Raw genomic sequence first — 16532 nt, 5'->3', positions numbered from 1 at the left:
AGGAGGAGGAGGAGTTCTTCACTGAACGTTACACGAAAGTTTTGGGGTTTCCTCGTTTCCCCCGCTCGGATCCGCGCCCCTTAATTCTCCCCGCCCTCGGCCCCTGACCCCTCGATCGCTGGTACCTCGTGAGCGCTCGCTGGGATCACAACACTGTGCTGAGCGCTTGGGGGGGTCCAACAGAGTGGACAGGGATGATCCCCGCCCTCGAGGGGCTTCCAGCCTACCCCGCCGAGCCCCAAGGACCTGGGTTTCTCATCTCGGCTCCGCCGCCCGCCTGGTGCGCGGGCCTTCGGGCGAGTCGCTTCGTTTCTCCGGGCCTCAGTTCCCTCATCCGTCGAATGGGGGTGAAGGCCGTGGGTCCCGCCCCATTAGCTTGGATCGACCCCGACGCTTAGTACGGGACCCGGCACCGAGTAAGGGCTCAAAACAGGCCAGGCTGTCAGGAAGGACAGCCCTCTCCTCTCTTGCAGGCCCGGGGCGGGGAGGGGGAGGAAGAGGAGAAGAGGAGGAGGAAAAGGAAAAGAGGAGGAGGAAAAGAAGAGGAGGCGGGAGAGGAGAAGAGGAGGAGGGAGAGGAAGAGGAGAGGGAGGAGGAAAAGGAGGAAAAGAGGAAGAGGAAGAAGAGGAGGAGGAAGAGGAGAAGAGGAGGAGGAGGAGAGGAGAACATAGTAAGCGCTCAATAAATACTATTGAATGAATGGACGAATGAGAAGGAGGAGGAAGAGGAGAAGAGGAGGAGGAGGAGGGAGAGAAGAGGAGGAGGAAGAGAAGAAGAGGAGGAGGGAGAGAAGAAGGGTTGGAAGAGGAGAAGAGGAGGAGGGAGAGGAGAAGAGGAGATGGGAGAGAAGAAGAGGAGGAGGAAGAGAAGAAGAGGAGGAGGGAAAGAAGAGGAGGAGGGAAAGAAGAGGAGGAGGGAAAGAAGAGGAGGAGGGAGGGAAAGAAGAGGAGGAGGGAGAGGAGAAGAGGAGGAGGGAGGGAAAGAAGAGGAGGAAGGAGAGAAGAAGAAGAAAAGAGGAGGTGGAAGAGGAGAAGAGGAGGAGGGAGAGAAGAAGGGGAGGAGGGAAAGAAGAGGAGTGGGGAGAGGAGAAGAGGAGGAGGGAGGGAAAGAAGAGGAGGAAGGAGAGAAGAAGAGGAGAAGAGGAGGAGAAGAGGTGAAAGAGGAGGAAGAAGAGAAGGAAAAAGAAGAGAAGGAAGAGAGAGTGAGTGAGTGTGTGTGTGTGTGTGTGTGTGTGTGTGTGTGTGAGAGACCAAGCCCCCCCTCCCCCCCCCAGGCTCCCAACCGTCCCTGCCCCCCTTGCCCCCTGACCCTTGACCCCCCCCCCTTCTGACCTTGCAGGCTGAGCAGCAGCGGGAGCAGCGCGGCGCGGGGGCGGGGGTCCCCCCGCGGCGGGGGGCCCGGGGCCCGCATGGACGGCCGGAAGGACGGAGGGCGGCCCGGAGGAGGAGGACGACGACGACGACGAGGAGGAGGAGGAGGAACAGGGGGCGGCCGCCAGCCCCGCGCGCGCACACACACACACACACACACACACACACACGGACTCACGAGGATCCAACAGGCCCCGCCCACCAACCCGGGGGGCCCGCCCCCTGGCGACGGCACGCCCCTCTGGACACGCCCCCTGGCGACGACACGCCCCCTTCTGGCCACGCCCTGGTAACGACACGCCCCCTAGCGACACCGCCCCCGCGGGGCCACGCCCCCGGTGACCACGCCCCCGGAAGGCCGCGCCTCCATCGGACGACGCCCCCGCTGGGCCCCGCCCCCCCCGGCAACGCCACGCCTCCACGTGGCCGCGGCTCCGGCGACGCCGTCTCCTTGGTGACGGCCCGCCCCTTAGTAACGCCCCGCCCCCCCGCCCGTCTCCCCGGCAACGGCGGGGGAAGCGGACCGTGCCCCCCATCACAGACCTGGACACACACCGCCCCCTAGCGGCGTGCCGCGTAGCCCGTCACACCGCCCTTTATAATCCCAGCGGGGGGATTTCCCCTAATAATAATAATATTGGTATTTGTCAAGCGCTTACTAGGTGCCGAGCACTGTTCTAAGCGCTGGGGTGGATACGGGGTAAACAGGTTGTCTCACAGTCTTAATCCCCACTTTACAGATGAGGGAACTGAGGCCCAGAGAAGTGAAGTGACTCGTCCGAGGTCACACGGCTGACAAGTGGCAGAGCCGGGAGTCGAACTCATGACCTCTGACCCCGAAGCCCGGGCTCTTTCCACTGAGCCTCGCGGCTTCTCCCTGCGCTTACTCGATGCCAGGTGCTGTGCTAAGCGCTGGGGCGAATCTGAAGCCAGTAGGGTTGGACGCCAGTCCCCGTCCCCCCTGCGGCTCGCAGCCCCAATCCCCATTTGACCGACGAGGGAACTGAGGCCCAAAGAAGAAGAAATAACAATGATGTTGGTACTGCTTAAGCGCTCACTATGTGCCATGCACTGTTCTAAGTGCTGGGGGAGATGCAAGGTCATCAGGGTGTCCCCCTCGGGGCTCACGGTCTTCATCCCCGTTTTACAGATGAGGTCACTGAGGCCCAGAGAAGTGAAGTAATAATAATAATAGTCATAATGTTGGTATTTGTTAAGCGCTTACTATGTGCCGAGCACTGTTCTAAGCGCTGGGGGAGATACAGGATAATCAGGTCGTCCCACGTGGGGCTCATAGTTAATCCCCATTTTCCAGATGAGGGAACTGAGGCCCAGAGAAGTGAAGTGACTCGCCCACAGTCCCACAGCTGACAAGCGGCAGAGCCGGGATTCGAACCCATGAACTCTGACTCCCAAGCCCGGACTCTGAAGTGACTTGTCCAAAGTCACCCAGCTGACAAGTGGCAGAGCAGGATTAGAACGCACGACCGCGGAGGCCCACCGAGCCACGCTGCTTCAGAAAAGTGAAATGACTTGCCCAAGGTCACTCAGCAGAACTGGGGGGGGGGGGGTCCCCGGTGGCCAGGGGAGACCGAAGCCTTGAGAGGCCTAAAGAATGCGAGCTGGGGTGCGGTGGGAGAAAAGGGCGTCATCCCGTTGGCAGCAACGCGGCCCAGCGGGTAGAGCCCCGGGGCCTGGGAATCAGAAGGATCCGGGTTCTGATCCCGGCCCCGCCACTTGTCCGCTGGGCGACTCTGGGCAAGTCACTCCACTTCTCTGGGCCTCGGTTCCCTCCTCTGCCAAACGAGGATTAAGACTGGTGAGCCGCACGGGGGGCAACCTGATGACCTCGTATCTGCCCCGGTGCTTAGAACAGTGCTGGGCGCAGAGTAAGCGCTTAACAAATACCATCGTCATTATTATTACGATTCTCCGGGCCTCAGTTCCCTCATCCGTCAGATGAGGAGTGAGACTGATGACCCCCACCTGGGACAGGGACCGCGTCCAACCCCATCAACTTGTATCTACCCCAGCGTTTAGTACAGTATCGGGCACACATTAAGCGCTCAATAAATACCATTTAAAAAAAAAGACTCTAGGCTGGATGGAAAGAGCAAGAGCACTTAACAACTACTATTGAAAAAATAAAACCCTGGGGTTTTAGCACAGTGCTTGGTACGTAGTAAGATTTTAGTCGACCCAAAAATTGTTTTCATTCATCCATTCATTCGGTCATATTTATTGAGCGCTTACTGTGTGCAGAGCACTGTACTAAGCGCTTGGATAGTACAAATGGGCAAGAGATAGAGACCATCCCTGCCCAACGATGGGCTCGCGGTCTAAAAAGGGAGACAGCAAACAAGTAGACAGGCATCAGTACCATCAAAATAGATCAATAAATAGATACATACACACATTAATAAAATAGAGTGATAAATAATATATACTTTGCCCCAGGTCTTTAGTAGGGAGCACTGTCTTTGGCATTTGGGAGAGTAAGGAAGACCACATCCGGCCCTCGAGGAGCAGAGAAGCAGCGTGGCTCAGTGGGAAGAGCCCGGGCTTGGGAGTCAGAGGTTGTGGGTTCTAATCCCGGCTCCCCCGCTTGTCAGCTGTGTGACTTGGGGCGAGTCATTTCACTTCTCTGGGCCTCAGTGACCTCATCTGGAAAGTGGGGATGAAGACCGGGAGCCCCACGGGGGACAGGGACCGTGTCCAACCTGGTTAACTTGTGTCTTCCCCGGCACCTAGTACAGAGCGCGTAATAAGTGCTTAACAGAGAAGCAGCATGGCGTAATACAGAGCGTGTGGGAGTCCGAAGGTCATGGGTTCTACTCCTACCTCTGCCGCTTGACTGGCCGGGCGAGCTCGGGCCAGTCCCTTCACTTCTCCGGGCCTCGGTTCCCTCATCCGCAAAACGGGGACGGAGACCGCGAGCCCCACCTGGGGCGGGGACGGCGTCCAACCCCGTTTGCTCGTCTCCACCCCAGCGCTTAGGACAGGCCCTGTCCCGTAGTAGACGCTGAACAAATCCCACGGCGATTAATTCGGGGCACAGAGTAAGGGCTCAAAAAATCCCATTTTGAAAAAGCAAAGGGCGGGGTGAGATGTCCTCCACCGTGGAGGCCCGGCCCACGCGGGTCCGTGTCGAAAATAGAAATTTTCGTTCCGAAAAATGATCTGCCCGGTGCCAGCTCGCTCAGAAGGGAGCCGGCCCCCGTGGGCTATTACAGCCTTATTTATCATCACCATGGCAACGGAGACCCGAACCTGAAAACTTTCCTCCTGACCGAAAAACTGCGAACAAGTGCCACCTTTTTTAATTGGTGACCAAAGTGTGATTTCTGTCCTTCTTCCTCCCCCTCCATTTCCACCTCGGATTCTTCTCCCCGTCTTCTCCGCCCTGGAAGGGTCCAGGAGAGAAGCATCGCGGCCTACTGGGTAGCGGCGCGGCCTAGAGGAAAGACCCCGGGCCTGGGAGTCGGAGGACCTGGGTTCCAATCCCGCCTCCGCCGCTTGTCCGCTGGGTGACCTCGGGCAAGCTGCTTCACTTCCCTGTGCCTCAGTTCCCTCATCTGGAACGTGGGGATGAAGCCCGGGAGCCCCACGTCGTGGGACACCCCGATGACCTTGCATCCCCCCACAGCGCTTAGAACGGTGCTTGGCACATAGTGAGCGCTTAACAGATGCCGTCATTATTATTTAAGCCCCTGTCCTCGCCAAGTGCAAATTAAGCACCAAATCGTCACCCTGGAAAAACACAATTAACTGGCTTAATAACCGGCTATGGCTCCTCTTGCTTGGAAAGCCGGGGGCTTTAATCAAAGCCCCCCTGATGTGAGAAAGTCCAATTCATTATTCATCTGCAAACATTTACACAGAATTTCCCGGCTCCCTCTCCACTTTCCCTCTCCATAATTTAGTCCCTCTTGCTAAAAATACAGCCTCATCCCCTGCTAAAGGGTTTTTTTCTCCCTTTTTTCTTGAAAAAGAGATGCAGTGTTGCCCAGTAGAAAGAGCCCAGGGCTGGGAGTCGGGAGGCCTGGGTTCTAATCCTGCCTCTCCTTTCGGCGAGCTGCGTGACGCTGCTCTGCGCCTCGATTTCCCCGTCTGTCAAAAAGGGGGCTCAAGTCCCGTTTTCTCTCTCCCCCTTAGACCTAGCCCCATTTTACAGGCGAGGAAAGTGAGGCACGGAGAAATTAGGCGACCTCTCTGAGGTCACCCAGTGTCGGAATTAGAACCCAGGTTTCCTGACTCCCAAGTCCTTGCAGTGACCACTAGACCGCACTGCCTTCTCTCCAAGTAAATCCCAATCCTTCCGAGTCCGGCCAAGGGAAGGGGAAGATGCCTTCCTCTCCTGCTTTTCCCCTCAATCCTAACACACACACACTCATAACCACCATTCGTGTGGCACAGCTTATTGTACTTTCCCAAGTGCTCGGCACAGTGCTCTGCACACGGTGAGCGCTCAGTCAGTGCGATTGAATGAAATGCGATTGAACGGATGAATTTATTATCTCTCCACTCTCTTCGACATCGATAGCATTTAACTGATGGCTTTCTGTGGGCAGAGCCCTGGGCTAAACCCTTGGGAGAGTACGATCCGACAGAGCCGGTAATAATATTAATAATAATAATAATAGTGATGATATTTGTTAAAGGAAAGAGAAGCAGCGTGGCTCAGTGGAAAGAGCCCGGGCTTTGGAGTCGGAGGTCATGGGTTCGAATCCCGGCTCTGCCACTTGTCAGCTGGGTGACTGTGGGCGAGTCACTTCACTTCTCGGTGCCTCAGTTACCTCATCGGTAAAATGGGGATTAACTGGGAGCCTCACGTGGGACGACCTGATTCCCCTGTATCTACCCCAGTGCTTAGAACAGTGCTCTGCACACAGTGAGCGCTTAACAAATACTAACATTATTAAAGTGCCTACTGTGTGTTAAGCACTGTTCCAAGCACTGGGGTAGAGCCAAACTAATCGGATTGGACATCATAGTCCCTGTCCCCCCTGGGGCTCGGGGTCTTCAACCCCATTTGACAGACGAGGAAACTGAGGCACAGGGAAGTGAAGTGACTGGCCCAAGGTCAAAGAGCAGCAGACAAGTGGAGGAGCTGGGATTAGAACCCAAGTTCTTCTTCCTTGTGGTATTATAATAATAATAATAATAATGACGGTATTTGTTAAGTGCTTCCTATGTGCCAAGCACTGTTCATTCATTCAATCGCATTTATCGAGCGCTTACTGTGCGCAGGGCACTGTGCTGAGCGCTTGGAAAGGACAAGTCATTCATTCAATCGTATTTATCGAGCGCTTACTGTGTGCAGGGCACTGTGCTGAGCGCTTGGAAAGGACAAGTCATTCATTCAATCGTATTTATCGAGCGCTTACTGTGTGCAGGGCACTGTTACTAAGCGCTTGGAAAGTCCAGTTCGGCAACAGATAGAGATGATCCCTACCCCACAACGGCCTCACACTCTTCTAAGCACTGGGGTGGATACCAGGTAGTGAGGTTGTCCCTCGTGGGGTTCACGGTCTTCATCCCCATTTGACAGCTGAGGTCACTGAGGCCCAGAGAAGTGAAGTGACCTGCCCAAAGTCACCCAGCTGACAAGCGGCGGAGCCGGGATTAGAACCCACGACCTCTCACTCCCAAGCCCGGCCTCGTTCCGCTGAGCCACGCTGCTTGTGGTTCTTAATCCACTGCTTAATCCAGGGCTTCACACACAGTAAACGCTCAGTAAATTCAGGTGAATGGATGAAGAATAATGTTGGTATTTGTTAAGCGCTTACTATGTGCAGAGCACTGTTCCGAGCGCGGGGGGAGACGTCAGGTTGTCCCGCGTGAGGCTCACAGTCTTAATCCCCGTTTTACAGATGAGGGAACTGAGGCCGGGAGAAGTGAAGTGACTCGCCCACAGTCACCCAGCTGACAAGTGGCAGAGGCGGGGATTCGAACTCATGACCTCCGACTCCCAAGCCCGGCCTCTTTCCACTGAGCCATGACTGAACGAACTTCCAGGCCACTGCTCTCTCTACTGGGCCAGCCTGCTTCACCCTCCCTATCCCAGATATGTTTCCTGGAGGACAACGAGCTCAGTGTTTCCAAACAGTCACGGGATGTGAGAAAAAACTGCAAGAACGAGGCGTGCTGGGCAGTTATGGGACAAAAGGGCGTCCTGTAGAGCAGCAGCGCGGCTCAGTGGAAAGAGCCCGGGCTTGGGAGTCCGAGGTCACGGGTTCAAATGCCGGCTCTGCCAGTTGTCAGCTGGGTGACCGTGGGCCAGTCGCTTCGCTTCTCTGGGCCTCGGTGACCTCATCTGGAAAATGGGGATTAACCGCGAGCCTCACGTGGGACGACCCGATGACCCTGTATCTCCCCCAGCGCTTAGAACGGTGCTCTGCACATAGTAAGCGCTCAACAAATATCAACATTACTATTACATTAGTATTATCATCGTCTGGCCGTCTGTCTCCCCCCTTCTAGATCATAAACCCAGTGTGGGCCGGGATGGTCTCTCTTTGTTGCCGAATTGTCCTTTCCAAGCGCTCAGTACAGTGCTCTGCACGCAGTCAGCGCTCGACAGATACGATCGAATGAAGGAATTGAATGAGCACCTTTCTCAGTTCTCATCATAGAGAAGCAGCGCGGCTCAGTGGAAAAACCCCGGGCGGGGGAGTCAGAGATCGTGGGTTCAAATCCCGCCTCCGCCGCTTGTCAGCCGGGTGACTTTGGGCAAGTCACTTCACTTCTCCGGGCCTCAGTTCCCTCATCTGGAAAATGGGGATGAAGACTGCGAGCCCCACGTGGGACAACCTGATCACCTTGTATCCCCACAGCGCTTAGAAGAGTGCTTTGCTGGGCTACTAATGATAATGGTATTTCTTAAGCACCTACTGTAATGACAGTAATAATAATGATGGTATTTGTTAAGCGCTTACTATGGGCCAGGCGCGGTTCTCAGAGCTGGGCTAATAATAATAGTGGCATTTCTTAAGCACTTACCATAAAGATAATAATAAAAATAATGGCATTTGTTAATGTTGGTATTTAATGTTGGTATTTGTTAAGCACTTACTATAATAATAAGAATAATAAATGCCGTTATGATGATGATCACCCCAGGGCTGAGAACCGTGCCTGGCCCATAGCAAAGCGTTTAATAAATACTATCATTATTATGATTACTGTCCCTGCCGGCTTGGAGGGGGCCTCTCTTTGCGCAGGCGCGGATCCCCCAGCCGGCCCTCGCGCGCCACCTAGCGGGGAGATCCCCGCCCTGCACGGGTGCCCGGAACGCGCATGCGCGCGAGCCCGAGGGAGGGGGGGGTCGTCCCCGTGACGTCACCGGGCGGGGGGGCTTCCCCGGTCACGTGACGGAGCGGTCCCCGTCCCCGCCGGTTGCCAAGGCGACGGCGCGACGCAGCCTTCCCCGGGGAGCGCGGCCGGCGGGGCGGAGGATGGGAGAGCGCCGCCAGGGACAGGTAGAACGCGGGCTCCCTGCGCTCAGTACACTGCCTCCCACGTACTAACCGCCTCGCTCCTACCATCACGGCCCTCATTCATTCATTCAATAGTATTTGTTGAGCGCTTTACTATGTGCAGAGCACTGTACTAAGCGCTTGGGATGAACAAGTCGGCAACAGAGAGAGACGGTCCCTGCCGTTTGACGGGTTTACGGTCTGATCGGGGGAGACGGACGGACGAGAACAATGGCAATAAATAGGGCCCTCGTTTAAGCGCTTACTATGTGCAGAGCGCTGTTCTAAGCGCTGGGGGGGGGGGATTACGGGGGTCATCAGAGAAGCAGCGTGGCTCAGTGGAAAGAGCCCGGGCTTTGGAGGCAGAGGTCATGGGTTCGAATCCCGGCTCTGCCACCTGTCAGCTGGGTGAGTGGGGGCGAGTCACTTCACTTCTCTGGGCCTCAGTTCCCTCATCTGGAAAAGGGGGATGAAGACCGGGAGCCCCACGGGGGACAGGGACTATGTCCAACCCCCTTAGCTTGTATCCACCCCAGCGCTTAGAACAGTGCCCGGCACAGAGCAAGTGCTTAACCAATCCCACCAATATTTTTATTGTAATTATGCTGATCAACCCGGATCCTCTGATTCCCAGCCCTGGGGCTCTTTCCATTAGGCCACGCTGCTCCTCGGGAATAAAATCAATCCTAATTATGGTTTTTATTAATGGTCTGATCATAATTAAGCAATAAATAATCAGACGGGGCAGTTCCCCGGTTACTAAATGGATAAACATTTCGCTTCTCAGCTGGAACATCAAAACAACCTTATTCCCAGCCCGGAACAAAGCCCGGTCCCTGAAGGGAGGAAGCTGGAAACGTCCAGGCCGGATCCCCCTGAGGTGTTCAAGGATCCCTTCGAGGTGGCCGTCAGATACATGGAGAGACACAACATCCTGCAGATATTCCAGGTGACGTCTCCAACGCCCGGCAGTGACGATGATAACCGGGCCCTTTGTCCAGCGCTTACTAGGCGCCAGGCCCTCTGCTAAGCGCTGGGGTAGATCCGAGCTCATCAGCAGAAGCAGCGTGGCTCGGGGAAAGAGCCCAGGCTTGGAAGTTGGAGGCTGTGGGTTCTAATCCCGGCTCCGCCACTCATCAGCCGTGTGACCCGGGGCAAGTCACTTCGCTTCTCCGGGCCTCAGTGACCTCATCTGGAAAACGGGGGTGAAGACCTGGGACAACCTGATAACCTGGTATCCGCCCCAGCGCTTAGAACGGTGCTGGGCACGTAGTAAGCGCTTAACAAATACCATCGTTATTATTATTGTTGTTATTACTTCACTTCTCCAGGCCTCGGTTACCTCGGCTTTAAAATGGGAATGAAGCCTGTAAGCCCCACGTGGGACAACCTGATTACCGTCTATCTAACCCCAGCGCTTAGAACAGTGCTTGGCACATGGCGCTTAACAAATACCATCATCATCAGGTTGGACACAGTCCCTGCCCCCCCGTGGGGCTCACGGTCTTCGTCCCCCTTTGACAGATGAGGGAACTGAGGCCCAGAGGAGTGAAGTGACTCTTTTTTAACTTGATATTTGTTAAGCATCTACCGTGTGCCAGGCACCCTTCTAAGCTAATGGGGTTCGACACAGCCCCTTGCCCCACTTGGGGCTCACGGTCTTCATCCCCATTTGACAGATGGGGGAACTGAGGCCCAGAGACGTGACTTCTTTTTACGGGGTATTTTTTGAGCACTCCAACCCAGCCCGCACACTCTGCTCCTCTAATGCCAACCTTCTCACTGGACCTCGCTCTCGCCTCTCTCGCCGCCGACCCCTCGCCCACATCCTGCCTCCGGCCTGCAACGCCCTCCCTCAAATCCCACAGACAACCACTCTCCCCCCTTTTAAAGCCTTCCTGAAGGCCCGTCTCCCCCAGGAGGCCTTCCCTGACTGAACCCCCCTTTCCTCTTCTCCCGCTCCCTTCTGCGCCGCCTGGACTCGCCCCCTTTCTTCATTCCCCCCTCCCAGCCCCGCACCGCTCACATCCACTTCCCTCATTTACTGATTTCTATTCACGTCCGTCTCCCCACCCCTAGACTGGCAGCTCACTGTGGGCACAAAACGTGCCTGTTTATTGCCGTGTTCTCCTCTCCCAGGTGCTTAGTCCAGCGCGCTGCGCACAGCAAGCGCTCGATAAATACGATTGATTGAATGAATGAAAGCGCTTACTGGATGCCGGGCGCCGCTGGGGTGGACACAGTCCCCGTCCCGTGTGGGGCTCCCGGTCTTCATCCCCATTTCAAAGATGAGGCAACTGAGGCCCGGAGAAGCCAAGCGACTTGCCCGAGGTCACGCAACAGACAGGTGGCAGATTGAGTGTCTCAGAAGTCCCTGGATCTGCTATGCTTGGGTTATCAAGGCCTCTTCTCCCTCTGTCTCTGTTCTCCTTCCAACAATCAGTGAGTCAGTGGTACTTAGTAAGCACTCACCATGAGCAGAGCACTGTACTAAGCAGTTGGGAGAGTGCAATACAACAGAGGTGATAGGTTCCTTCCAAAAACGAGCTTACAATCTGTCTCTCTTTGTCCCTCTGTCTCTCCCTCTCTTCTCATTTCTCTTCTTTCTCTCTACTCTTTTTCCTCTGTCTCCTCTCCCATTTTTTCCCCCTCTCCTGTCTCCTTTCTCCCGGCTCTCTCCTCTCCCCTTTCCTCTCTTTCTTTTCTCTCTCCCTCCCCTCTCACCCTCCTCTCTCCTTCTTTTCTCCTCTCCCTCCCTCCCGCTCCATCCTCCCACCAAGCTGAGTTAGTCCAAATTCCACGAGTGGTTCAGATTCCAGCGCGGGTGACCGGGGGATAGATTTCCCGTGGAACGGGCCGGCCCCGGCTCCCGGGGCTGTGGGAAAATCTGCCTTCTCTAGGGGGGAGAAAACATCCAGAGCCCCGATTTGGAGGGTGGGCCCGGGGCCAGAGTGTGGAGTTGGGCTTGGTGGCCGCCGGGGACGGGGCCAGCGGGCCCAGGTGCGAGGCGGGTGAGGGCCCGGGTGGTCTGGCGGGGTGGGGCTGGGCGTGGGGCTGGGCCGGTCGGCCGACATTCCGTGGGGAGCGTCGAACCCCCAGACCGGATCCTCCGGTTCAGGTTCTCCGTTGATCTGTGCGGTGGCCGGGCCCGGCCGCCGTCCCCCGGGCCCTTCCCGCCGGCCTCGTTCTTCCCGTTCACCCCCCCGGGTCCGACCCATCTATCTCGTCTCTAGCCCGGCGCTCAGTACAGCGTCTGCTCCCGGGCTCGGTGCCGGTCAGCCCCTCGGTGGTCTGTGCTGAGTGGCCCTTCGGCTGGACTTGGAGCAAGTCACTTCGGTTCTCTGGGCCTCAGTGACCTCATCTGGAAAACGGGGATGAAGACTGGGAGCCCCACGGGGGACAACCCGATGACCCTGTATCTCCCCCAGCGCTTAGAACGGAGCTCTGCACATAGTAGGTGCTTAACAAATGCCATCATCAGAGCGCTGGGCTGAGCACTCTAGACGGTAAGCCCGTTGTGGGCAGGGATTGTCTCCCTTTATTGCTGTATTGTACTTTCCAGGCGCTTAGTACGGTGCTCTGCACATGGCAAGCGCTCGATAAATACGATTTAATGAATGAACGAGAGGAACGATAGAGTTAGTAGACTCGATTCCTGCCCTCGAGGAGCTTCCAGTCAGCTCCATCGCTGCCCACCGTATTTCTGGGATGGGCGGCTAGTTGGCGGCCCTACCCAAGCCTACAGTCTACCGGAGTGCTTAGGACAGTGCTAGGCACACAGTAAGCGCTCAGTAAATACGACTGAATGCCCAGACCCGCAGAACAGTGTTTTGTTCTGTCTGGCTAGAATCTGCTGGAAAGAGGCTGGAAGGCGAATGTGAATGGAAGTGTCCAGGCTCTCTCTGTCTCTCTCTCCCCCTTGCTGTTTCTCTCCCTCTCTCTTTTCCTCTCCCCCCTCATTCATTGCTTCTTTCACTTAATCGGATTTATTAAGCACTTAATGTGTGCAGAGCACTGTACTAAGCGCTTGGGAAAGTACCATACAACAAAGAGGGACAATCTCTGCCCACAAGGAGCTCACAATCTCCTCTCCCCCTCCCTCTCTTCTTCCCCTCTCCTCTCCCTCTTCCCCTCTTCTTCTCTCCCCTCTTCCCTCTCCTGCTCTCCCCCTTTCCCTGTCCCCCTCTTCTCTCTCTCTTCTCCCTCCTCCCACTCTTCTCCTCTCCCCCTCTTCTCCTGTCTCTCTCTCTCTCCCCCTCTTCTCCTCTCCCTCTCTCCCTTCCCCCTCTTCTCCTCTGCCCTTTTCCCTCTTCTCCCCCTCTTTTCCTCTCCCCCTCTTGTCCTCTCCCCCTTCTCCTCTTCCGTTCTTTTCCTCTCTTCCTCTCCCCTTCTTCTCTTCTCCCCCTCTTTTCTTCTTCCCCTTTCGTCCTCTCCCCTTCTTCTCTTCTTTCCCTCTTTTCCTCCCCCCTTTCTCTTCTCTCTTCTTCTCTCCCCCTCTTCTTCCCCCCTTCTCTTCTTCCCCTCTTCTCCTCTCCCCTGCTTTCCTTCTCCTCTCCCCCTCATCTCCTCTTCCTCTCTTTTCTTCTCCCCCTTTTCTCCTCTCCTCCTCATGTCCTCTCCCCCCTTCCCCTCTGCTCCTCTCCCCGCTTCTCCTCTCCCGCTCTCCCGCTCTTCCCACTCTTCCCAGTCTCCCGGTCTCCGGCCCTCCCCCCGCCCCTCTCGTCCTCAGCAGATCACGGAAGAGCTAGTGTACGAGAAGCCAGAGGACCCCTTACAGTTCATGCTGGAGCAGGTAGGGATTGTGGAGGGAGGGTCGGGACGGGGCGGGGGAAAGGGGACGGTGCTTTGCCCACCTGAAGGGTCCCGGCGGTGGAGGGGGTTGGATGATGTGGAAGAGAAGCAGGCAAGGGGAAGACAGAGCAGTTTAGGAGAGAAACCCGGCGGTGGTGAGGTGGTTTGAGCTCCCACCAGGACTCACTGTACTGAGCGCTTGTGGACCGGAAAGCCAGAGTGAAGGTGGGAATGAAGTCAACTGAGCAAAGATTCAAGGCACCTTCGGTTCCTCCAAGCAGGAGGCCTCGGCTTCCTCACCCAGACCGAGGAGCAGCATGATCTGTGGTTAGGGCACGGGCCCGGGAGTCAGAAGGACCCAGCTCTGCCCCTTGTCTGCTATGTGACCTTGATCAAGTCACTTCACCTCTCTGGGCCTCAGTTCCCTCCTCTGCAAAATGGGGATGAAGACTGTGAGCCCCATGGGGGACAGGGACTGTGTCCAGTCTGATGACTTTGGATCTACCCCAGAGCTTTGAATGGTGCCGGGCACATAGTAAGGGTTTAACAAATACCATTTCAAAAAAACCCAGAAAACCCACGTCGGGGACCACGCTCCCCGTGCCAGCCTGCCCATAGTTATGATGGTGATGGTGATTATTAAGCACTTCCCACATGCCAGACACTGTATTAAGCACTGGGGTGCGTACGAGGAAATCAGGCTGGACACGGTCCCTGTCCTGCGTCGCTCACACTCTCAACCCCCATTTTACAGATGAGGTGTAGGAAGGAGTAGGACTGAATCTCCACTTTGCAGATGAGGGAACTGAGGCAAAGGGAAGTGAGGTGACTGGCCCGAGGTCACACAGCAGACTAGTGGCCGAGCTATGATTAGAACCCGGGTCCTCCGATTCCCGGGCCCTGGCTCTACGTGCTGGACCGTGCTGCCTCTCTAGTTGGGAGAGCGTTCAGAGTAATATGGATAGGCGCTCCACGGGTGGGAATGGGGGGAGGGAAGGGAGAAGGGGTGCCCAGGTAGTAGTTCGGGGGGGTGATGTGTGTTTGAGGAGGGAAAGAGACTCTGGAAAATTGGGAAATTGGGGGCCAAAAAGAATGTCTGCCCCCTCGTCTCATCCGTCGGGCCGGCTTGGCTCCGAGCCTCCAGGCCGGGGGGAAGGAGCGGCTGAAACCGCTGACGGTTATTCCCAGGTCCAAACTATGCTGAACAAAAGAGAAGAGAAATGACTGTCCCGGCGGCCTCCTTCGCCAGCGACCTCCAGCAGTGACCTCCATCTGTAGCCTCCATCTATCCGCGACCTCCGTCAGTGGTGGCCTCCATCTGCGCCGGCCTCCACCGGCGGCCTCCTTCGCCAGCGACCTCCGTGAGGGGCGGCCTCCGTCGACAGCGGCCTCCTTCGGCGGCGACCTCCATCGGTGGCCTCCGTCATCAGCGACCTCCGTCGATAGCGGTCTCCGTCAGCGGCGGCCTCCAGCGACTTCCGGCCGGGGGCCACAAGCCATCGGGCCCTCCCCCGACTCCGCCCTGGCTCCCCTCTGGGCACAACCGGGTCCTCCCCACCCCCCGCCTCTCTCCCCCGGGCGGGCATCGCCCGACCCACCCAGGGACAGGCCGTCCTTCCCTCCCTCCTTCCCCGTAGACGCTCCCCAGGTCCCGGTCGCCGCCCCGAAACCGGCCCGACGGGTTCTCCGAGGCCGAAGCCTTCTCCCCGGTTGACCGGCTCCCGGCCGAGGAATTTCCCAGCAACCACCGCGGGTGACCCACCGACACGAGCGCTTGGGGGCCGAGCCGCTCCGGGACGGTCCCGGCCCCGCTTCCCCCCGCCCGGCCCCCCTCGCCGACCCCAGGATGAGACCGGAGTCCGCCCCGCTCCGTCCTCCTCGCTGCCCCGGGCCCACTGACGGTTCGGGCCTCCCCCGGGGGCCCGGCCGGAGACCCCGCCGTGAACTCCGGGAGCCCCCTCCGACTCTCCCACGCTGAACGCGGAAGCCAAATAAAACCACTGGCCGCCGGCGACCGCCGAACTCTGGGGGCGAAGCGCCGGGGTAGGGAGGCGAACGTCAGATCGGGAGGGGTTCGCGGTCTGAGCGGGAGGAGATCTTAACCCCGGTTTGCGGAGGAGGACGGTGAGGCCCAGAGAGGGTGAGCGGTCTGCCCGGGGTCACGTGGCAGCCCGGGGCTCGATCCCCGTCCACTAGGCCGAGCCGCCTCCCGCCCGCCCGGCTTTGATCCGTCGGACGGTCGCGTGTGGGTGTCCGTTAGTCCGGAGCTGGAGTGATCCGATCGATCGATCGGTCACCGGTTTCGATCGAGCCCTTCCTGTGTGCGGAGCGCTGTACTGAGCGCTTGGGAGAGTACAGACGATGACGACGGGGGCGGTATTTGTTAAGCGCCCGCTATGACTGTTCTAAGCGCTGGGGTAGATACGAACTAAGCAGGGTGGACACCGTCCCGGTCCCACAAGGTGAGGAGTGAGCGAGGGGGCGGGACGAGGGGGTCTCGTCCCGGTTCTTCACCGAGCAGCCTTGGGACCCCCCAGGCCCCTTCTCCCTCGTCCCCTCCACCTCCCTCCGCGCTACGGCCTGCTCTCCCTCACGCTCGTTCCCTCTCCCGTCGGCCTCCCCTGGGTTCGACTCTCCCCTCCCCGCCCTGCCCCGTCCATTCCCCTGTCCTGGGCCCGCCGGAGACGGGGGTCAGGGCGGAGGGAGGCAGGGGTGGGGCGGAGGCGGAGGGGGTGTTTCGGCCTAACCGCATTCCACCCAACCCGACGGGAGGCGAGGAGCGGTCCCGTCCGCCCCCCCCCCCCCCCCGCCCCAGGAGACGAGGAGACAGGTCCGGGCAGGGCCGGCCTAGGCCTCGCTCGCCGGCTCGCCCACGTGGGCGGCTCTCGCCAAT

General features: G+C 57.8%; 2 protein-coding genes across 4 annotated transcripts in view; one reads left to right on the top strand and one right to left on the bottom strand.

The window, feature by feature from the left end:
- IGSF11 (immunoglobulin superfamily member 11) overlaps positions 1-1448 on the bottom strand; it is a 29095-nt gene extending 27647 nt beyond the window's left edge. The window contains exon 1 of the mRNA XM_029080952.2: positions 1332-1448. Coding sequence (XP_028936785.1) covers positions 1332-1410 — 79 coding nt within the window. The 5' untranslated portion in view covers positions 1411-1448. The remainder of the gene's footprint in view (positions 1-1331) is intronic.
- A 7307-nt stretch (positions 1449-8755) lies between these two features.
- TEX55 (testis expressed 55) lies at positions 8756-15654 on the top strand. 3 transcript variants are annotated; one of them, XM_029081308.2, is made up of 4 exons: positions 8756-8851; positions 9636-9797; positions 13578-13640; positions 14828-15654. In XM_029081308.2, exons 1-4 carry the CDS (start codon positions 8828-8830, stop codon positions 14861-14863), a joined length of 285 nt encoding a protein of 94 aa, XP_028937141.1. In that variant the 5' UTR covers positions 8756-8827; the 3' UTR covers positions 14864-15654. The 3 variants fall into 3 exon arrangements, with proteins under 3 accessions (XP_028937141.1, XP_028937140.1, XP_028937142.1); XM_029081307.2 differs by having other exon boundaries at positions 13536-13640; XM_029081309.2 differs by having other exon boundaries at positions 8757-8851; positions 13581-13640.
- Positions 15655-16532: the final 878 nt, after the last annotated feature.

The sequence above is a fragment of the Ornithorhynchus anatinus genome, chromosome 16 (genome assembly GCF_004115215.2).
Source record: "Ornithorhynchus anatinus isolate Pmale09 chromosome 16, mOrnAna1.pri.v4, whole genome shotgun sequence".
Classification (NCBI taxonomy): domain Eukaryota; kingdom Metazoa; phylum Chordata; class Mammalia; order Monotremata; family Ornithorhynchidae; genus Ornithorhynchus; species Ornithorhynchus anatinus.
Note: the sequence above shows the minus strand (reverse complement) of the source record. Positions and strands in the feature narration are given on the sequence as shown.

Excerpts from the sequence above, each read along its gene's own strand:
- TEX55 (XM_029081307.2), top strand. The coding sequence starts at position 8,828 with ATGGGAGAGCGCCGCCAGGGACAG. Across the intron at positions 8,852-9,635 it reads GAGAGCGCCGCCAGGGACAG|CTGGAACATCAAAACAACCT; the intron begins GTAGAACGCGGG and ends TTCGCTTCTCAG. Across the intron at positions 9,798-13,535 it reads ACATCCTGCAGATATTCCAG|TCTCCCGGTCTCCGGCCCTC; the intron begins GTGACGTCTCCA and ends CACTCTTCCCAG.